The sequence below is a fragment of the Erigeron canadensis genome, chromosome 4 (genome assembly GCF_010389155.1).
Source record: "Erigeron canadensis isolate Cc75 chromosome 4, C_canadensis_v1, whole genome shotgun sequence".
Classification (NCBI taxonomy): domain Eukaryota; kingdom Viridiplantae; phylum Streptophyta; class Magnoliopsida; order Asterales; family Asteraceae; genus Erigeron; species Erigeron canadensis.
Genome location: NC_057764.1, coordinates 6,270,743 through 6,295,187, shown reverse-complemented (window position 1 = coordinate 6,295,187; position 24,445 = coordinate 6,270,743). Strand labels below are relative to the sequence as shown.

The following is a 24,445-nucleotide window of genomic DNA, read 5'->3' as shown; positions in this document are numbered from 1 at the left end:
ACCCTTCCTGTCCAAAAAAAGAAAAAGAAAAAATCAACTATCTATACTATATAGTGGCTACTATTTTCTTTTAATGGGTGAACCTGATCATATAGCGAACCGATCACGTGACATGATCCCTCAACTAGTAGTAGATGATTTAAATTTTAGAATCTGCAGGTGACCAATTTATGCAATAGCCAATCTAAACAGAGGATCTGCTAGATTACTTCTTCTTCTTCTTTTTTTTTTTTCCTAAACGGCCAGCCCAAACACCTCTGGTACTGTCGCAGTTTTATTTTGAAAGACAGCCTGTTGCGTGTAGACCTTATAACCCACATTGTTGTAATAATAATTCCATGCACCATCTTCTTTCATTTTGAGGTCCCGTGAAAGTGAGTATGTCAGGACTCAAGATAACAGGTCTTTAAGAGTAAATGGGAAGAAAGCTCCAATCTTGCACCAATTCGTGACAAGAGCCCACATTTCTTCATAATCATGACAGAAGCATCAAAGGGTGGTTCCAACAGTGATATATCTATTGCTTAATAAAGTAAAAAAGAAGCCGATTTTTTTGCAATATTGTTCCACGACTGGAAGAGAAAGTCGCTTTGGTATGTATGACCATGATCTACACAAGTAGTGAAGAGACCAGACTACTCGATCTTCTCCAAAGCTCATTTTTTTCTACCTTGAATCGCTACCACCACTTGGCAACATAGCCAAGTTTGCATCTCGCAAGGAACCTAATCCCACACCCCTGAAATCCTTGGAGAAAATGACAAATCCCAAGCCACCCAATTGATTTTGGACTTTTCTAATGAACCACACCAGAGAAAATTTCTTCTAAATTGCTCTAGCTGATTAATAACTTGGATAGGTGCTTTTTATATAAAGAAAAATAATATGTGGGTAAAGAGTCCACCACTGATCTTAGTAGAACGAGTCTACCACCGGCTGATAAGGTTTTTGCCTTCCATATAGAAAGGCGCAATCTGAAGGAAACAATGACTGGCACCGAATTCATATTTGCACCAACTTGCAGACCAAGATATTTGAAGGGAAAACTTCCATCTAAACACTTAAATGAATCAGCCATGGTAGCTAATTTAGTATCCTTAATACCAATCCCAGATAGACGACTTTTAGTAAAGTTAACTCATAGTCCCGAGGCCAGGTAAAAGAAACTCAAAAAAGTGTGAACACCACATCATCTGCGCATGAAAAGTGTGATATCACAAGCCCTTGAGGACCACATCATACCCTTCTAAATAACCCAATAGCAACAGCTCGTTTAACCTCTGATGATAGGGTTTCCATAGCGATACCCCTGCCTTAGCCCCCACTAATAGCTGAATTCTGGTGTCGGGGAACCGTTTACTAGAGCCGAGGCCCTGGTACTGGAAAGAATGCACTTTATCCACGAGCACCACCTTGGTGGAAGTTTTCATTTGCCCCAATACAGAGAGCAAAAAATTACAATTTAGTGTATCATAAGCCTTTTCTATATCAACTTTGAGTAACAATCCTTTCCTTTTCGACTTTTGATCCAGGAAATTAATTCATTCAACATCAGGGGACCGTCAGTGACACTTCTGTTTGATAAGAAGGCAGATTGTTCAACTGATATCACCTTGCCCATTACCTCTTTCAGACGACTTGCCAAGACTTTAGAAAGCACTTTCTTAATACAATCAATGTGTAAGATACCAGGCCCTTTTATGTATTAAAGTTACTTTGTGTTTTATGATAAAGAGAAAAGATGAGAGTTTGTTTTTGCAGAAAAGGAAAATTACTTTCATTCAACAAGCATGGGGCTATATATAGCCTTACACGTAAAAACCATAAAAAACTAACTCTGGCCATGTATTTTGCCACTTCTTTTACTCCTAAAACCAAGGCACTATGCCAAAGACTAAATCAAAAACTAAACTTACTGCATGACACGACTTAGTACTTTAAAGACACCATATAAAACATGCTAAAACTTACTTACCTTAAATACTAGACACTTGCTAAAATAAAATACATACTAAGACTTATAAAACAAACTAAAAGTGACCCATACTTTTTGACCCAAAATCAAGATTAACCCAACGCAATGTGACTAATTGGTGTAAACTGGGAGATTAACCAAGTCTTTCGCTTTGGGCAAAAGGGCAATAAAAGTGGCCATACACCCTGGTGGTAATTTACTAGTTACATGGAACTCGTTGAAAAGATTCATAAAGTCATTCTTAAGCCACTCCCAGCTGCGTTTCAGAAATGTAATATTAAACCCATCTGGACCGGGGGCACGGTCACCGTAACAACCCCACACTGCCGCTTTTACTTCTTATACCGAAAAAGGTTGAGTTAACCAGGAAGCTTCACCATCTGAGAGGATCTGCTAGATATTAAGTTCAAAACTAACGAATAGAGCTAAACAAATTTTGTAGTCTAGTATCTCTCTCTACAGGCCAAATCATGATATGTACCAAATGCGTTTGGCTCATCAAATCTATGGTGTTGCATGAGATAAGGTGATACGAACTCATCCCATTATATGCTCGCATCATGTCATAAGCTAGGTGTAGAACTTACTCCCAAAAGCTAGCTCAAAGGAGGAGGGGACACCAAGGCTTATTAACCACCAACCAATCGCATACTTGCCCGATGTGGGATCATATCAATACCCCACCCTTTGAAGAGCCAACGTCCTCATTGGTCACGGCTATGTTGGTCACGGTTGACACCCTTTTCCTTGGGTCCAAGCCACCACTCCATAGGCCATCACTCCAAGCGTTGGAACCTCGAAAGGTAGGGCTGGCTCTGATACCAATTGATACGAACTCATCCCATTATAGGCTCGCATCATGTCATAAGCTAGGTGTAGAATTTACTCCCAAAAGCTAGCTCAAAGGAGGAAGGGACACATAGGCTTATTAACCACCAACCAATCCCATACTTGGCCGATGTGGGATCATATCATAAGGCTTGGTTGAAAGCCGAGGGGTTGAACAATAAGAAATAACAGATTATGATGACACTTTTATCCGGGTTCCTGGATTCGGTCTTTTTTTTTTTGAATAGATATCTTTAACATCTGCACATGCAAAAAAGAGGTGTAGTGGCTAATTTGGGTCATTTGGCATATGCAATCAAAGACAAACTGAGACTGAATCGTTTAGGAAAATATGAGCTACTATCTATTTGAAGTTGCACTTTTCATAATTGACAAATGATTGCAGTAGATAGATAAATAGATAGTTATATATAATGCAGAGAACTTAACCTCTAATATAGTAATATATAAGACACTGACGAAGGAATATATGTTTTTCGATACAAAGTTAAAGATGTATGCTTTGGAGATTGACACAGCCATACAGGACACATATATACAGTTTGCTAAATTTTCTTTGTGTTATACATAATAATAGTACAACACACTAAGTAGAATCTTTTCTCTTTTAACTTTACTGTACACTAGATTGTCAAGATATGATAAGCTCTGTACTTACAATCGTGTACTAAATGAATCCAAAATCTTGACTTGATTTATGTACATGCGGAAACTTTACTTTACCAATAATCATGACACGAGCAATGACCATGTTCGAAATGATGGTAAATCTTCGAATCTCCCACCACTATTTCTCTATGACAATTTAATGAGATCTTTTTCATAGCATTGTGACAATCTTCACAGATTCTAACATTTTTTCGTACAAGAACAGGGTTCCCAATCGAGGTAGAGATCAACCCAAAACAAACTGCAAGTTTCACACTGTGCCAATCTGCTGATTTTGACCTTTTTCTCCAAACCTCAGCAGGTTTGAATCTAGGAAAATTACCATGAGGTTTCTTTAATATGATATCTAATACATGATAAATCAGATGAGTAAGTTCATGGGATCTATCTTGATTAGTAAACTTAAAGGTTTTACCCTTGATATCAACAATGGTCAACCCAATGGATTTTGTCATGCCTTGACTATCCATAATAGATTTGACCAGCCTAAAGTCATCCCATCTCCCTGTTTCAGCGTACATGTTAGACAGCAGAACATACAACCCTGTGTTATCACGCTGCAACTGTAAAATCTGCTTAGCAGCAAATTCTGCAAGTTCTAGATCTTTATGTTTTCGGCTTGCAGTAAGCAAAGATCCCCAGATCCTAGAAGTAGGTTCTAGGGGCATTTCAGTAATCATTTGTTTGGCTTTTTTAATGTCACCAACACGTCCAAGAAGATCAAGCATACACCCGTAATGCTCTATGCATGGTTCAATTCCATACTCAACTTTCATTTCAGTGAAATACTTCCATCCTTCTTCCACCATACCCGAAACACTACAAGATGATAAAACCGAAACATAAGTGCTCACATTTGGTTTTATACCCTTTTTCTTCATCTTAGAAAACAAATTAACTGAAACTTCACCATATCCATGAATGGCATAAGCCATAATTATTGTATTCCATGAAATAATATCTTTCACGGAAATCCCATCAAATATATCCCGTGCAGAAACAACATCCCCACATTTTGCATACATATATACAAGTGAATTGAGGACAAATGTATTTAATAAGAAACCCGATTTTACAATATATCCATGAATTTGTTTTCCTTCTCGCAGCCAGGCTATCTCAGAATACACAGGTAGAATGCTAGTAATCGTCATAGCATCCGGTTTGAAACCGTTATTCCAGATATCCCAGAAGAAGTTTAACGCGTCTGTATATTGGCCGTTTTGACCAAGGGCAGTAATCAGAGTATTATATGATATCAAATTTCTTTGATGCATTTGATTAAAAACCTGTTTTGCCAATCTGGGCTCTCCACACTTTCCATACATATCTATTATAGCAGTGCCTAGTACAATGTGAGGAAGAAATCCCATTCTAACTGCATAGCCATGGACGGCTTTGCCACTCCACATGGTTCTTAGCTGTGAACAAGATGGAAGCAAGTTTATTAGTGATACATTGTCAGGTTTAATACCATTTTCTTGCATAGTTCTCAAGCAAGAAAATGATTCAAAGGATTGACCATTCGACGCGTACCCACGAATCATTGCATTCCAAGCTGCAACATGTTTTTGAGACATCATGTTGAAAACCCTCTCGGCGTAACACATTCCACCAGATTTCCCATACATGTCGATTAGTGATGTCTGAACCATTTCATTGCAATCCAAATCACCTTTGATTGCTTGAGCGTGAATTTCCTTCCCAGAGCGCAAAGAACCTATCCGAGAAGACGCATGAAGAGCATTTACAATCGTAAACCTATCAAGTTGAACTCTTTCTCCATGCATTTTACGAAAACATTCTAGTGAACTTAATACATCATTAACCAAGATATACCCATTGATCATCGAATTCCATGAAACCAAATCTCTAAAACCCATCTCACGAAACACCTTTTCCGCAATCTCAATACAACCATGTTTCGCATACATTAAAATAAGTGAATTCGACACATGTAAATCCATATCCAATCCAACTTTAAACAACTTTGAATGCACTTTCCTCCCTTCAAAAACATCCAAACACCCCCCACACGCCTTTATAACAAACGGAAACGTATACTTATCACCTCTAATTCCTTCCACACACATTTGACAATACAACCCAATAGCATCTTCAAAATACCCATTATTAGTTAACACCCGAATTACAAAATTCCAAACAAAACTGCTTCTTTTTGGCATTTCATCAAACACTTGGAGTGCATCTTCAATTGACCCGCGTTCCACAAGTGATGCCAAAATTTCCATCTTTTGAGAAAACACTGTTTTTGAAATTGATTGAAATTTAACATTTTTAACAGTATTTGATGTTTTGAGCTTATACGAATCGTACTGATTGATGATTTTGGCTCTTCTCATTCTTTTTTGTTGGGTTTTATCATTACAAACGAATTTGAAAGATGAACTAAATGATAATATAATCATTTTGTTTATAAAGAAAAATGAAGTCGATTTTTTAAAAAGTTATAAAGAAATCATTATCGGCTTATCCCTGTGGCGGGAATGAACAAAACAAAACAATTAGTCGTAGTTGCGCAATTTTATTCTGTAGTACGTATTAATCAGAGGTGTTATTCATAAAGCCCCCCATACTTTAACTTCATTATAAAATGGGACAAAGAACGAAAATGCATTTTCATTTAGTTAATGGTTGCATTATAAATTTTTTAATTTGTCATGAAATATTTAAGTTTATTAATTACGAGAGATTAAAACTTGTGCGTTGCAAGTCGGAGATGAAGGGGAATTTCCTGGTGTTGTAGACGTATTAAAAAGGTATTAGGAAAAGTATTTGGTTGGTTGTTGGAGGAGAAAAGAACATACTCTATGTTTGATATCTTTACTAAATCATTTTTACCCTTTAAAAAGATACTCTCTGGTCACGTTTGTTTCACAGAGTTTGATGGAATCTGATGGAACTGGAATTTAATTTTATTTCTTAGTGTGTTTGGTTGTTCAAAAAAAAAAGAATCTCATTCTGTAGGAATATAAACATTCCATCATTTGATGGAATCTTCATTCTTTGGGGATGGAGGAAGGAATTTCATTCATTCTGTCACTTGGATTCTTAAAAAATCAAAAACATTCCGTCAAGTTCCATTCCTTCAGATTCCAATTCCTTCGAAAGATTTCATTCCTTCCAAAAATACTTTGTGAACCAAACGCGCCTCTATGTCTCACTAAATATGTCTAATTTTAAAATTTTAAAGTCTTCTTTTATAGTGGGACGGAAGAACTATTACTTTAGTCATTTACTTTATATTAAAACATATAAAAGATATAAAGAAAATGGTTAAATATAAGACAAAAATAGATCATGTTATTTTCTTATATGACCATGGATAATATTTATAACATAACTCTAATGGCCCATGTATTTATTTTGTAGTTTAGATTGAATTAGCAAAGTTTGTGTTTGAATACAAGACTATATTTAAAATGAAACTTTTTGTATTGTCTTCTTTTAAATGGAAGATGAACCTTGTAACCCATGTATTTCTAGAATGTAAGAGTATATTAAAGTGACAAACATTTTATAAACTAATTTTTATAAACAAAAGTGGCATGTGAAGTGGTCCAATCAAACAAAAAGGAGAAAGAAGAGAGAACACATATAAATAATGGATTGTGATGCTCTAAAGTTATAAGTTATTTATAACTTTATTGGTGCCAATGGAATGGTGGCCCATATGTAAGGTATTTGGCCTTGGGAAAATCCAGTAGGGTTCGAATCCTACTTCCTACATTTGTAGGAGTAGATTATTAGGGGGTTCTCGATAGTCCTGGATTTCATCCCAGACATTCGTGATTCGAGCTCCGCATACTGCCCAATTGGATGTTACTGTGGTGTTTCGAATGCTAATTTCTAACTACTAAGAACTAACTCGCTGTTCAAAAAAAAACAATAATAGATAATTATTTTGGTAAAGTTGTTAATCCTAATCCTTGAATTAAAATCAAGGGTCAAGATGCTTTCAACTTTAAGTAAAGTTGAAAGCAACTTTAGAGGATCTCCATTCATAAATTATTTAATTGGTGGAAGTTGTTTTTGTAAAACTTAGTTTGTAAAAATAGAAAACTCTTATGTATGAGTTATGCTAAAGTGACAAACATTTTACAAACAAATTTTTATAAACATAACTGGCATTGAAGTGGTTTAATCAACCAAAAGAGAAAACGAGGAGAGAGAACACGTATATATAATTTAATCGGTGGCAGTTATATTTGTAAAACTTTGTTAATTAGTTTTTAGTTTAATTTGAGTTGATAATGTTGATATGTTTTAGTTTAACTTATGTTTTAATAAATAAAAAAAATAGTTTTTAGTTTAAATTAAGTTAAATAGCATGTCAATAATGTTGATATGTTTATTGATAATTGTGATGATTTTATAAGTATGGAAGGTTTATGAATATGAGTAGTTTTAGTTTTAAAAAGTTAAACTAGATTGGTGTCCGCACAATGCAGCAACGATGATGGGTTATTAACATAAAAGTAATTTCATTACGGTCGGAGATGTGATGAATTGTTACGGGTGGGATATAATTTGAAAGGGGGGAGGAAAAGGACGCATTTTGAGTTATGGTTTTTGCTATGTGTTTCTGCATGAGGGGAAGATAAAGGTTGAATTTTTATTAAGGGCATTTTAGTCACAGTCTATAAAATGGAAATAAGAATGTATTAAGATGAAGGGTAATTATGTCATTTTAGGTTCGTAAAATTAAGGAGGGAGGGGGGGAGCTTGTTTTATAAGGGATATAGATGTTATAACACCTCAACTAAGGCGGAACAATGAGATGTACAGAAAGTCAAGTATTCAAAAGGATTATAAATAACATTCACCATAGCTTTATTTGATAAAAAGAATTTACAAATGTACAAACATGTGATCAATCTCCAAGTACAAATGCGTCCACCATACTTGGATATTAAGTTCACGAAACAAATAACAAGCACATGAAATAGTATACTACAATGATCAAGGCAGATTCCATTGCCCATCAGAAGGTTTGATATTTGACTCCAAAGTGCTATGCAAATAATCATGAAGCATATAAATCCTCAAAGCTTAAGCTTATTACCTGAAAAGCATGAAGAAAAAGTGTCAACTACGAAAACGTAGATGGTGAGTGCATAGGTTTTTATATAAATCTTGGTACATATCTATTTTAACACTTAGAAAACATATTGTTATTAGATTTCGAAATACCCAAACCATATGACCGACAAAATTCTCATTTCCAAATATCAAGTTTTTCAAATACCATAATGTCATTTCAAGACTTGGAAAAATCCATGGTAACTTATAAAGTTCTCATTTGTCAAAATCATCGCGAAAGATAAATATATCAATCGATTAATCATATATCACATCAAAACCATTCGGTCATCAGGATTTCAATATCGTCAAGTTCAACAACTTTCAAGATTCTATATAAGGTCCAATACCCAAACCGTAGGTTCATTCCATAAAATCCATCCATAAACAATATCAATATGATTTAGCCAAAGGCATAATAAGATGAGTTTGTGCTTGAGCCATTACTAAAACCGGTTATGTCCTAATAAATATAATATGGAAAATCCCAAAGGGGTTTGTTAAATGATAAGCACATGCTGTCAACCACGTGCATAATTGTAATAGAGGGTCGTGCCATGGAGACAACATATAAAGTAATAGTAGTTAGAGCACCGCGAGGACGGACTGGAAATGGAGGTCGCCACAAAGGCAAACCAAACATTCCACCGCTACCTATTTTAGTGGGTGAGCGGACAAATCCTAGTTGCGCAACTATCAAACTATAGGCCTCTCGAAGGGTTAATAGTAGTGTACCGAGGTGAAACAATTTAACAGAATTCAAGCTCATCATATAATATATAACATGTTGAACATACAATATAATTCCCATATCATGATCATTCTTTCAAAAATCATTTCATAAAAGAAATCAATTTTATTTATCATGCTTTTCACCCTGAAAGTAAAAACACATAAAAGGGTTTGAAAGGGGGTTATGACTCACCTTGATATGCCACACATTATATCCACATATCCAATATGGATACTTCCCATCTATTGTTTCCTTGATCATGTATCCGTCATGTTTCTCAATCATATTTCAAGCCATGACTATCCCTACGAGAGGACTAATATACATAAGTTCCTATCTTAAGCCATTACTTAGAAATGTCACTTTCATTATGTTGCTATCATTTGTGGGATCCAAGTATATAGCTAATATTCACATCGTTTTAGTTGTAAAGATTGATGGCGTAGAAGGTTACTTTCATTATATACGCAGTTATAAGTTGTCAGAATTTCGGCAACTTGGCTTCATTTGTGATTTCGTTTGGCGTCTTAGGTTATCATATGCTAATGCCATATTAAGTTATCTTCTCTTAAACATTATTGGATGTGTAATTAATTTTAGTGTAAATTACCGCTCGAGGTATCATTTAATATTTTAATTAACTTAGTTATTTCCGTTTATCCATTTAATTTGTGTTTCACGCCACTTAATTATACTTAACCTTTATCTCATATACTTCTTGATAATCTTACGATCACTTGGGCTTTAGAAGGTCACTTAATTTTTATGGGCCACAGTCATTGGGCTTACAAGTCATGGGCCTCCAAGTGTTTTGGGCTTAAGTGTGTTATTGGGCTTAACCTTTGGGTTATATGCTTGATGGGTTATATTGGTTATTGGGCTAGGCCAATTGGGCCTACTGATTTATGATTCCATGGGTTTATTATTTGGGCCAGGTTACACAAATGGTTAGTTTTCGTTCATATTTTCTGTTTTTATTAATCAGATTTACGAAATGTTGGCCACTAATTCGGGGTTAAATCTAATTATTTGGACCCTCCTAATTTATATAAAACAATCTATATGTGTATCCTATTTTTGTGAATTTTTGATGAATTTTTAGACAATGTTTGATATCCTTAAAAATTACCCAAACACAAACTGTCATGAATGGGTACTGTTTGCGACATCAGAAGTTTAATTAAAGTTCTCAATGTTTTGATTGTTAGAAAAATCCGAAGATTTTATTTTAAGTTTAGGACATATTGAACCTACTTTCCTCCAAGTATGACCTCCCGGAGCCTTTTGGTTTAGGAGATAAAAATTGTTAAAGTTGATAAAATATTCAGACAAAAGTGCAGTTTTGACCAGTTTTAGTAGAAAAATCATATCTTTTGTTTGGTTCAGTATTTTTGAGTGATTCCAGTTGGTGATTAAACTTAACTCGTTTATCCACAACTTTTATTGTGAAAGTTATGCTTGAAACTGCCCTCACATGCCTAATTTACCCGTTCCAAGGCAGAAAACTGATTATGTCAGATTCGTTTTTGATTAAATCAACTCACCAATGACCTTTCTTGTTTATTTAACACTTAAGTTTATGACTTACAAGATTAAAACTCCTTTTGTATCACTTTAACATCAATATTCACTGATTTCAAACATATTCAAGATCATTCTTCATCATATTAAACTGAATTTGTTAATATAGATTTATATTAATATGTAAAAAAATCTTTTTACAAAACTTAATAAACAAAAATATAGTTGTTACAAAAGTCATCCAAAAAGTGAATGCATGTAACCATCTAACCATTTTATGAACAAATCTCTTAACAAATCTTTCATACAACACAAAAATAAGTTTATTCATGAAAATCACAGGTAATAAGTCTCATCCATATCAACAAAAATTGATTTTTATGTGTTGGAGTGTGATCATGTTAAATATAAACGTATGTCTAAAAATAATTTAAGCCTACGGGGTCACACGAAATGACTTGGTAACTCTATGTTATTAATTAGTATATTAAAGTAATATATTAATTAATTTGATCACGAAATGATTAATAAACTAAATTATAAGATAAATATGTTTATTAATTAAAAGGAGAAGGGCTTATGTGATAATTAGGAATTAGAGTTGGGCTCTAATTAAAGCTTGTGGATTTATTCAAGAGCTTACTCTTATATAAGGGCATATGTGAAAGAAGAAATCGAACCTTGTTGAACATGGTGAGATAATTGATGAATCTTAAGACTCTCCCATTTCATTTTGGGATTATGCTTTAGAGATTGCTGCATGCATTCTCAGTATGGTTCCAACCAAGAAGTTTGACAAGACACCGCATGAATTGTGGTGTTAGGTGCATCTTAGTAGGACACCAAAGGAAACAATGGGTTACTACTTCTACTTTCCTACCGGAAACACTGTTAAGGTATCTCGATTTGCTGAGTTCCTTGAAAGGAAATTCATATCTCAAGAGACAGTGGGAGGATTGTTGAACTTGATGAGGCTCAAGAAGATGTGTCAACTTCTGAAAGCACTAGAAATCTTCAACTCGGGGGGGGGGGGAATGTTCAAAGAGATGAATCTCTAAGTGAACTACAAGTTGAAGATGAAGCGATTCCAATTCGTAAGTCCTCAAAGGACAATACGTACTCATGAAAGATTAAATCTTATGGTTGCGTCTGAAGAACACGTATTAGGAGATTTGGATGAACCTCCTAATTTCAAAGCTATATTATCGGATCTGGAGTCTGACAAATGGCTTGAAGCTGCGAATGTGGAAATGAAATCCATGAAAGATATTCAAGTCTGGAGCTTGGTTGATCTTCCACCAAATGGTAGAACCGTTGGGTGTAAATGGATCTTCAAGAAGAAAACCGACATGGATGGAAATATACACACCTATAAAGCTCGTTTTGTGGCGAAAGGTTATACTTAACTTTATGGAGTTAATTATGAGTAAACATTTTCTCCCGTTGCGAACATAAGAGCTATTAGGATCATCTTAGCCATAGCGGCGTCTATGACTATGCGATATGGCAAATGGATGTCAAAACCGCTTTCTTGAATGGTTTTCTAGACGAGGAAGTCTATTTGGTACAACCAGAAGGTTTTGTCATTCCAAAACATCCTGATAAAGTGTGCAAACTTCAAAGGTCCATTTATGGATTGAAGCAAGCATTAAGGAGTTGGAATAAAAGATTTGATGAGAAAATCAAAAAGTTTGGTTTTGGTCAAAATCCTGATGAGCCATGTGCATATCACAAAGCTAGTGGGAGTAATGTTACTTGGGTTAAAGTGGCATTCAGTCTTGGAATCAAGATCTATAGAGATAGAAGTAAACGGTTGATTGGATTAAGTCAAAGTGCATATATAGATAAGATCTTGAGGAGATTCAAGATGAAAAATTCTAAGCGCAAGAATTTGCCTATGCAAGAAGAACTTAAGTTATCTAGCAAGAACGGTGCTTCTACACTTGAAGAGGTGGAGCGTATTCAAAGGGTTCCTTATGTTTCGGCTGTGGGATCTATCATGTATGCGGTAAGATGCACTAGACCTGATGTTGTGTTCGCTCAAAATATTGTTAGCCGATATCAGCAAAATTCCGGAGTGGATCAGTGAACTGCTGTGAAAAATATTCTTAAGTACATGCGGGCTACTAAAGAATTATTCTTGGTGTATGGTTGAAATCCCGATCAAAATTCAAATGGTAATAGAATTTGTGATGTTGGATTTCATGACTGATGAAGATGTTTCAAGAATATTAGTCGGGATACGTCTTCTTTTTAAATTAAGACACAATGGAATACTTTAAGCTAAAAGCAAACCACAGTTGCTATGTATGTGACAGAGCCTGAGTATATTGTCGTCTCAGAGAAGACAACATGAAGGTTGTCTGGATTAGAAAGTTTATTTTTGGATTTTAACATGATAATCCTCAAATAACACACCTATGGAACTGTACTGTGATAATTCGGGAGCAATTATCATTGCCAATGAACCTGGGTTCAAAAAGGTGCTAGACATTACCTAAGAAGATATCACTACGTTCGTAAGCAAAACGAATTACGTGAAATCATATTACTCAAAGTTCACACATATTATAGCTTAGCGGATCCTTTTACAAAGGCATTGTCAAAAGGAAAGCTCAATAAGCATGCTGAGGGCATGGGTCTTAGATATTGCTAAGTTATATCATGTAAATCTGTTGTTGGTATTTGGATAATGGGATGTTAAACAATTGTTATTTTTTTAAATGAATTTTTATACGCGGTATATGTAATTTCATTTTATAATAATTGTGTCCTATATTTGCATGTTTAGATTCATGAATATTAGTTGAATATTCTTTAACGTCCATTGTCGATTAATTATATGAGAATATAGTTAAAGTAAGACAATTGTGAGAGATTGGTGAAAATATTTAAGGGAATATTTTGAAAATGGTGGATATCGTACCAAACTCACATGATATTCAAAAGGTGAATATTGGACTTACTCCACTTAACGAATTTTCATTTTATGGATCGGCGTCACTAAATGAAATTTGTGAAATGGTTACTTTATTTATCCTTTGACATGAGATACAAGTGAGTTATGTATGTGTGGATTGCATTTTTAGATATAGTTCTTAATTGTTCTGAACATGGTAGTAATAAAGGGCTATTTTCAGAAATGTTAAAAAATGACATGGCCAGACACTTGTAGTCAATACAGGATTTGTTCCTTCAATTTGCAACTGAAGTATGATACCATTTGGCACCCTCATTAATTAATTAAGATGTTTGTATGGCCATACCTAAATGAACTCAAGAGGAGGCCTTGACTAATTTGGTAATCTTGATTAATTGTAGAAATGAGAAACATAATCGTTAATTTATGAAATGACATTGCTCCATATTCATAATTAACAAGGGTATCCGAACAAAGGGATATAAAAGTCTAAATCATTTCAAATTGGCAATTTAAGAAACTATTCTTAAATATTTCCGGGAGCATTGGCGTGTTGCTAGACGCTAACCAATGTTATTACTTTTATAAATAACATGCTCAAGTGGGAGCTGTTGGAGTGTGATCATGTTAAATATAAACGTATGTCCGAAAATAATTTAAGCCTACGGGGTCACACGAGATGACATGGTAACTCTATGTTATTAATTAGTATATTAAAATAATATATTAATTAATTTGATCACGAAATGATTAATAAACTAAATTATAAGATAAATATGTTTATTAATTAAAAGAATAAGGGCTTATGTGATAATTAGAAATTAGAGTTGGGCTCTAATTAAAGGTGAATGGGGCCGAACCATTTAATGGGTTTTAGGCCTTAAACTAAACTTGTCCCTCAAGTTAAGTAATTAACCCTAAACCTAAGCCTATAAATAGAAGATTAAAGTTAAGAATATTTTTATAAGTTCACAAGGGAAAAACCTAACTAAAAATCTATCTCTTTCTCTCATCTATTTCATTCGACCGAAACCCTTTTAAGTGTGTTTGGTTTTGTGTTACACGAAATCCATATGGAACCTACATGTAATAAATGCTAAGAATTAATTATGAGTTTTTGGTTTCATTAGTTGACAACTTGGTTTTCGTTTCATGGAGTTTTTGAATGAAAGGGATATTCACGACGGGTTTGTGAGTTTGTGATCGGGTACTAGCATAAGGTATATGGGTGTCTAGTGTGCGATCGTAGAGGAGTTTTACTTTAAACCCTAAATAAAAATAATAATCTTATTAATAATATTATTGGAAGCTTTGCGCAAAGGTACATGTTTCAATTCTCTCTTTGTTAATTAATTTGATGTAGATAACACGATTTCAGCCCTGGATTCACAGATTCAATGGTGGATTTGGATATGTGTGTGTTCTTGGTGTTTTAGTGTGTGTTTTTGAGAGAGAGAGAGGGAGAGAGGAAAGATTGTTATTAAGTATGTGTAATTATTACAGGAATAAAGAAAATGGGTGAAAGGCTTAAAGTTGTTATGATTTTTAAGGTGTGAGGGGTTATTTATAGTCTAACTATACATTTATGTTAATTATCACATCTAGTCCCTCAACCTTAGAAATCATTCATCTATGACTTAACAACAAGTATGACCACTATCTTGAATTTCTAACATTCTCCCCCTTAGTGATATATTGTAATGGATGAAGTACGTGTTATCTTGTCTTGTAGGAATGAAATTGATGAGCCCGGTGGTGAAGACAATTTGTTTGATGAAACAAGTATTTGAATAACTTGATTCAATTTTGGTCTTGGACTTCTTGAAGTTAAATCATGAGATGATTCTCAATGTTCTTTTCGAACAGGGAATAAAGAGTGTGTGTGTGTCTTGAATCTTTGAAGATTGTTGAATCATGAATCAGAGTTATCTTTTGAGGTGCGAAAAGTATGAACTTGTCTTTGATTCTTCAATTCTTGAGTGAAATTCAACTTCTTGAAATGAAGTATCATTAATTTGTACTTTCCCCCTTGATATATGCATTGGAGCTTCTTGAACAAGTGTTATTGTATGACTTTGAAGATCTTCAATGAAGTATGTTGATGAAGACTCTTTTGAAACATTACTTCTTTGTCTTGAATCTTCTAACCAATCTTACAACTTTTTGTAGCTTTAATCTTTGTCACATTTGACTTGAACACTTTGGAGGGTAACCATCTGAATGAAGTTTGGATAAGTCTCTTATGAAGTAATCATGCTCCCCCTCAATATATGAATATAACCATTTTGGAGCATTTTTAAACATTTGTTCCATCTTGAGAGAATATCCTTTTATTTTCAGTCTCAATCTTATCTTTGGAATCAATTTAGATTTCCTCTTTTTCAAAATCAAGAACTCAATCAGCTAAAATCTAGTGAAAATTTGAGCTCAATTGACTGAAATGTTTTGAAAATCTTTGACACATTAACCTGAACGATCCATAACTCGATTTTGTGTAATTTTCATCCAATTTTCAAATTTTTATATACCAACAAACACCTTTTCACATACTAACTCCATAATTGCACAAACCAAGCACAAACTCTTCTCCATCAAATTATTCTGATTTCTTTCCTAATCAATCATAGTCTTTTTCTCCCCCTCATAATGACAAAGTTGGAAACCAATGTCATTATGCAAACATTGATTGATAAAATGCTAAAAGAAATATCACAATCCAAAACTAGATTCACATGAAGAAATATCAGCCATCAACGCATCAACCCAAACCATTAGCCCAACCCAAAGAATCCTAAGGGTAACTAAAATGTAAGGTTGAAGTTGTTGATACAAACGCTATAGTAAGGTGTTGGTGGTTTTTGTGTTTGTGGGATGAGAAATGAAACTGGATAAGAATGATCCGTTAACATGTTCAAAAATCAAAAGGATTAATGAAATGACAGATAGAAATGTATAACATTTTTCGGATTTTTCTATGTATCATTGAGACATGCACAAAGCAATGTTCTAACATAGTTCGGTCTGCGGCTTTTCAACCACTAGATTGCTCCAAAGAATATAAATCATGGTTAGTACAGCCGAAGCGTTCGATAACCACAGTCTATTATCCTTAAAGACTTTTTAGGTAAAATCCGAGGTCACTGTTAGACTTCTCGGTAACTCAATAATCACATAAATGTAATTATGAGACCTACGTTCAACGTTGGAAAAGATGTTAGCATTGGTAGGATTTCCATTTGATCATCGTGGAATATCAATTAAGATATCACTACAAATGTTCCGGATATATCACAAAGATAAGCAATAATATCACAAATATATGACTCGAAGGTGTCTTAAAGAAATGAATAATGATCAATCAAGATAGCTCTAGACACAACGTGATCAAATGAAGTCGGGGACTGGAGGAGAATGTCGCCCTTATTCAATATCAACATCTTCCAAATGAAGAGTCAATATAAATGTGAAAATCTCCGTGAGAAATGTAACAAGTATTTGTTAAGAAACACTTGAGTGGTTAGGTAAAGATGTGCATCACTTCACTGGGTCCATGAAGTCTTTATTATGATATTAACGAATGACATCCGATATAAATGTGTTTAACCCGACGATTTGAGAATTTAGGGAAGGGTATTATTTCTTTTTAACCCTTTTCTCACAACATATCACCTTAACCTCTCACTTTTCGACTTTACTCCCTCCAACCTATTTGCACGAAACCATCATCACCCAAAATACCCTTACAATCTAATGAAAGAATTGAATACTCCGGGGTTAGAACTCATTGGCGATGATGAAGTTCATGGAGTGAACGAATCACTCATGTGCAAACTAATCACCGAACTTCAATTGATGAAAAGTCATTTTGAAAAACATCAAACGTGCGTATGAAAAGATTTAAAACACATTTTGAAAGTTTTGAAATCACAAACTCCCCCTTAATCTATGCAAGAATAGATCAAAATGTGTTTCATAGAAAGGTAGAGCAAAAATTGGTTTTTGTGAAATCAAAAAGAGTAAAATCTTGGTTGTGCTATATACAGAAAAACTTGAGAGTCTAACGTGAACAAGATTTTTCAATTGAGAGACACAAAGTTTTGCTTCATCAACAATGTTAATAATAAGAATGCTAGGGAGTACACAAAGGCGTTCGATCCTTCGCATCTTACATCAACAAGTTGGATGCAATAAAACATTTAAGCAAACTTGTTTTGTAAGCAATCAACTGCTAAGACACATACATTTTGATATAAGATCACTTGGAAGTACACAAATGCGTTCGATTCCTTGTTTTCTTATATCAATATATATGTATAACAACAGAATCTTAAAAATGAATAATTCATGAAGATGTAAAATTTGATAATTTTAAATAAAGTATTTGAAGAGCGGGTTACATACAGAGTATATGTAAGCCTCTTTGAAATAAATAAAATTATGAAGCACGGGTTATACACAAAGTATGTATAAGCCACTGTGATATAAATAAAATAATGAAGTACGAGTTATACACAAAGTATGTATAAGCCACTGTGATACAAATAAAACAATCAAGTACGGGTTACATACATGGTATATGTAAACCATTTTGAGATAAATAAAAATAAAGAAAATCTTTTTGTTATTTTTCAAAATTTTATATTTTTGTATTTGATTTTGTCTTTTCAAATTTTGTTTTTGGTTTTCTAGAATGTATCAAGAAAAAAATAATTTAAGGTTCAAGATTTAACATGTCAAGCTTAGAGCTTAGAAAGTTAAACCTCTTTTCTTCCAATGGTTTTGTGAACAAATATGCAAGTTGATAGTCAGTTCCCACAAAGTAGAGCTCGATGTCACCTTTCTCAATATGATCTTTGAGAAAATGATATCTTACATCAATATGCTTTGATCGAGAGTGGTTTACTGAGTTGACAGCAATAGCAATGGCACTCTGAGAATCACAATAGATAGGGATATGATCATATTTCAGACCATAAACAGTTAGTTGCGTCTTCATCCATAACACTTGTGCACAACAACTAGCCGCAACCACATATTCAGCTTCAGCCATTGACAATGACACACAATTCTGTTTCTTGGAAGACCAACTCACAATTTTATCACCTATAAATTGTAAAGTACCGGAAGTGCTCTTGCGATCAAGCTTACAACCTGCATGATCTGCAACTGAATAAGCAGTTAGATTGAATCCAGTATCCCTTGGATACCAGAGACCTAAATTGGGTGTACCCTTCAGATAACGAAATATTCGTTTCACAACTTGAAAATGTAAATTAGTTGGAGCAGCTTGATACCTAGCACACATACATGATGCAAACATTATATCTGGGCGAGATGCTGTAAGATACAACAATGAACCAATCATACTTCTATATCTCTTTTGGTCAAATGGTTTCCCATTTTTATCAGCATTTATGTTTGTTCGAGCAGCCATTGGGGTAGAAATTAAAGAACATGAAGTCATATCAAACTTTTTCAACATGTCATTTATGTATTTACCTTGTGATATAAAAATACCATTTGGTAATTGTTTGATTTGAAGACCCAAAAAGTAGTTCATTTCCCCAATCATACTCATTTCAATATGATTAACCATAAGAGATGAAAAGTTTCGACAAAATGTTTGACTGGTTGACCCAAAGATAATATCATCAACATATATTTGGACAAGAAGAACATGCTTACCTTGTTTGCGAATTAACATGGTAGGGTCAATTGTGCCTTTGGTAAAGCCACCTCTTAGTAATAAAGTAGTTAAGGAATCATACCATGCACGGGGTGCTTGTTTAAGACCGTAGAGAGCCTTGTCTGTTGGTGCATTTCCGGGTGACAACATCATTGTAGAAGTTTGTCTTGAGTCTATTGAATATGTACTTGTAATAAACGTTAAGTTTTCGCGAATAATAAAGTCAACCTCGACCTTTGAACAGTCAACCTCGAACTTTGACCAGTCAAACTCGACCATTGACCAGGTCAACCTCGACCTTTGACCAGGTCGAGCTCCAGGTCGAGATTGGGCTTGGGTCCGTGAAGTTCGAGGTCTGTTTAAGTCTGTAAGTTTTAGTATAAATAGAGATTAAACCTTATGTTTAAGGTTTAATCTTCCAGACATTTTGTTTTCATATTTTCACACTTCGAACCTGGTGTGTTACTTGTAATTGCATTTACTGAAGTAATATACGGTTCCAGTTTATTATTCGTGTTCGTATTGATATATTGTTGTTGATTGCTTTTGTATAAGATTTTCCGCACTTATACATTAGATACTTAATCTTGTTAGATCCGGTGGCAAAGGGACTTACAAGTGGTATCAGAGCCAACGGAGTTATTCTTTTGGTTCGGGATTAACGTATCAACAAGAATAAAGGTGGTTCATTTCGATTCTTCAAAGTTTTTTGATGAAAACAAGCTTGATACGTCCATTCGCTCAAGAACAAGCCAAACTCGACCTTGAACACGCTCCAAGGTCGAGCTTGACCTCACTCCAAGCTCGACCTCTCTCCAAGCTCAACCTCGACCTAACCCTAGCTCGTCTAAACACTAGCTAGACCTCCCAAGCTCGACCTAGACCTCCCAAGCTCGACCTCGACCTTGTAGAGCTCGACCTCGACCTTTTTTCTAGCTCGAGCTCGAACACCCTCCTAGCTCGACCACCATTATCCTAGCTTGACCACGCTCCTTCCATCAAGCTCGACCTCCTAGCTCGAGCTCGACCAGGTCGAGCTCAACCTCACCCAAACTTGACCAATACTAGTAAAACTCGACCTAATTTTGTTTTGACCATAACTTTCAAACCGTAACTCCGTTTTTGACGATTCAAGCGGCCACGAATTCGTAAATGAGTCTACTTTCCAATGGTTATGGGAACATCACTTGAACTTGACCAGGTCGAGTTCGACCTCAAGCTCGACCTTGACCTCTTACTAGCTCGACCAACCTTCTGGTATGTTGTGTTCGAAGAAGTTGTAATCTTGATTTAGTTTTGGTCTAAGCTTGTTGAAATATTGAAATTGTAAACTCTTTGAGTTTTGGTCTAATTTCTGTAATAAAGCATTAGACTTGAAAACTTGATCAACTTTAGGTTTTAAATTTAGACAACTCGAATCAATAGTGGCTAGAGTTTTATCCTCTATAGAAGATTCTGAGAAATCTTAGAAGGAATTCAAGACCAGGCCAAAAAGGTTGTTTTGGCAAGGAGCTACTTGGTTATCTTTTGATTGCATATGTGAACAATTGAGTCATGATGTTGTTTTGGCAAGGAGCTACTTGGTTATCTCTTGATTGTATATGTGAACAATTATGTCATGATGTTGTTTTGGCAATGAGCTACTGTGTTATCTCTGGATTGCATATGTGAACAACCGTGGGATGAAGATGAGATTGGGAGATGTGTTGAAACCAAAAATAAACATATAGGCTGTTTTAAGAATTTTGTAGAGAAAAAGGGGGGATAAAAATTTAAAGCTTCCATGTTTTCTATGCAAAATTCTTGGATGTTCGTAGCAATGAAGATCATGGTGTTTCGACAAGGTTTAGTCATGGTATCTTTTTGGTTTTGAATCTGTGTGACATGTGTCCGACCTAGTTTTGGATCAAAGGCGCATGATTTAAGATTAGGTGATTCAAATGAATCAGATGAAGATTGAAGACAGTGATTGAAAATCCGAGTAAACTGTTTATGATCATTGCTTAACATGTGTTTGGGATTTTGTCGAAAAGCTTTTGTGATAAAGAAAATCATTTGTAGCCGAGTAATTGAAAATCAAACCTTTATTTAATGCCAATGATGTAGAGATGATTAATCCGGTGACTAGTGAAGAGGTTGCAGATTAAGTGATTCTCTATGTATTTTGGAGATGCTTACCTTGAGGGGGAGATTTGATATGAAAGACTTTAGGTGATTGGTGAATTCATGAAGATACAAGACAAAGTCAGACACTATTGGTTGAAGACATGGATCTTGTGAGTGCTACATATTTGAAATTCACGTTACAAAATTTCTTATCGTTGTGAGAGCTGATTAAATTCGATGCTGATTGTTGGAGATTCAACTTCTTTATCATATGTCGGTTAAACTTGAAGATCAAAATAGATTGAGAGATGTTATTTTGCATAATGTCTGGAGTGATGATATCCGAATTGCATGAGGAGGCAATGATGTCTGTATTACTTTGAAGTGATGATGTTTGGCATGATAATATTGCTTGGAGCTTAATTTGGTATTGTTCATGGGGAGAATTACAATCTAAGTATTGAATTTATTAATTGTCATAAGGATACAGAGATTTTGCAGTTTGAAGATCAGTGTGCAGCGCATAAAGATCAAGTCTTACCAAAAGAAGACATAATATTATTAGTTAACGAAAATTTGTTGATTGCAAATTTTTAAACTAATGATTGTCATTATTGATAGCAATATTCAAGGAGTGCTTGATTGAACATTTCCTTTACTATCTCCATGTATTACAAGTGAATACTTTGAAGATCGATGGAAACTTCTAAATGCTGATGTCAAGGGGGAGTCTGTTGGTGCATTTCCGGGTGACAACATCATTATAGAAGTTTGTCTTGAGTCTATTGAATATGTACTTGTAATAAACGTTAAGTTTTCGCGAATAATAAAGTCAACCTCGACCTTTGACCAGTCAACCTCGAACTTTGACCAGTCAAACTCGACCATTGACCAGGTCAACCTCTACCTTTGACCAGGTCGAGCTCCAGGTCAAGATTGGGCTTGGGTCCGTGAAGTTCGAGGTCTGTTTAAGTCTGTAAGTTTTAGTATAAATAGAGATTAAACCTTATGTTTAAGGTTTAATCTTCCAGACGTTTTGTTTTCATATTTTCACACTTCGAACCTGGTGTGTTACTTGTAATTGCATTTACTGAAGTAATATACGGTTCCAGTTTATTCATATTCGTGTTCGTATTGATATATTGTTGTTGATTGCTTTTGTATAAAATTTTCCGCACTTATACATTAGATACTTAATCTTGTTAGATCCAGTGGCAAAGGGACTTACATTGTCTAACCTGTAGACATGGTTTGTCCTTTTAGGATCAACAAAACCTTCTGGTTGTTCAACGTAAACTTCTTCTTTGAGGTCACCATTCAAGAAAGCTGTCTTCACATCCATTTGAAACACAGTGAAGTTTCGGAATGTGACATAAGCTAAGAAAATCCGAATGGCCTCCATTCTTGCAACTAGAGCAAAAGTTTCGTCGAAGTCAACACCAGGTTGTTGGCAATAACCATTTGCAACAAGTCGAGCTTTGTTCCTTACTACCACTCCATTCTCATCCTTTTTGTTCTTGAAAATCTACTTAGTGCCTATTGGATCATCTTTTCTAGGATTTGGAACTAATCTCCATACTTTCAGTCTTTCAAACTGTGCGAGTTCTTCTTGCATTGCCTTAACCCACTCTGGATCACAAAGAGCTTCAGAGACAGTTTTAGGTTTATTGTTGCTGAGAGAAAGTGCAACAAGACACTCGTTAACTGAAGTACGAGTAGTTACTCCGGCTTGTGAATCTCCAATAATTTGATCAGTAGGATGATCTTTCAGCATACGTGACCATTTGCGATCATGAGGAAGAGGATCTTGTTGATGAATATCAACATCATCATCATTAAAACCTGAGTTTAGTTGAGAGATGGAATCATAGCCTGGTAAAACTGCTTCTTCATAGGATGGATGATCGAAGTCAAGTGGCACATACACATTTGGAGTGTTCATCGGATTTGTTGTCTGAGTAAATTGGGTAGGTTGTTCTTGAACATTCACTTGAGAAGAATTATCAGGAGAGAGTGGCGAAGAAGAATCATTAGAAGAGGATGAAGAACTACTCCTAGAAGATGTAGCACCTTGCTCAGAAGAACTTGATGATGATTCATGATTGTTGTCAGGAACTTGTTTGTGCACCGGATCACGCTAAGGATGAATGGGGGAGGTTTTTGACTCTGATTACTAGCGATTCCCTGTAGGTAGAGTGTAAGCCTCTTTACGCTAATCAAAGTCGGAGTGTTGTGTGTGTTTCTCATCTCGTCGTATCTCCTTTTTATAGGACCAGAAGTTCGTAAGGTGGGAGAACTCCTCTGTAGATAGGTTTTCCCCATTTTTTGGAATAGATTTAACTTCCTAAATAAGTTGGAACCGATCGTCCGCATTCTAAGGAAGGAGAGATTTAGGTAATCTTTTCTTTATTTGAGTATTATTTCCAGCTAGATGCCTTTCACGCGCAGGTTCTTTCGCGACACTGCGGGGTAACATTTGTTTGTTTGGCAGACCCTTCGTAGTGTAGTACGGATACGCCATCAAGCCCCCCAGTCCAAGGGGGTGATTTTTGCCAAATAGTCATTCCCTTGGACTATTCTGAAACTTGGTGTCTACTAGGGGCTATACTGCAATTTCCCTGAATCCTAATTAAACCTTGATTTGAAAGGTGTTAATCAGTGTTTTTTTAAAAGTGGTAGTTCGGCACGAATGTCAAGGCACGATTTCGACGGCCCTGATTAGCATGCAGCCTCGCATATAAAGCCGATGGTTATCTTTATTTAGATTTTATTTTCGACTTTCCACTTCTTTCTTTTATTTTTAAAAACAAAGTCCCTTTCTGTCTAGGGTTTCTTCTGACCTTGTCATCTCCAGTCATCACAGTAGGTACGTCATTCCTTCCC

The 24,445-nt window shown here is 35.1% G+C and overlaps 1 protein-coding gene across 1 annotated transcript; it reads right to left on the bottom strand.

Annotated features, from left to right (window-relative positions):
- Positions 1 to 3,210: 3,210 nt before the first annotated feature.
- On the bottom strand, positions 3,211 to 5,922 carry LOC122596898 (pentatricopeptide repeat-containing protein At4g35130, chloroplastic). Its single transcript, XM_043769542.1, has one exon. It carries the CDS (start codon positions 5,920 to 5,922, stop codon positions 3,544 to 3,546), a length of 2,379 nt encoding a protein of 792 aa, XP_043625477.1. The 3' UTR covers positions 3,211 to 3,543.
- Positions 5,923 to 24,445: the final 18,523 nt, after the last annotated feature.

What these genes read in the sequence shown, in the direction of transcription:
- LOC122596898 (XM_043769542.1), bottom strand. Translation starts at nt 5,922, where the DNA reads ATGATTATATTATCATTTAGTTCATCTTTCAAATTCGTTTGTAATGAT.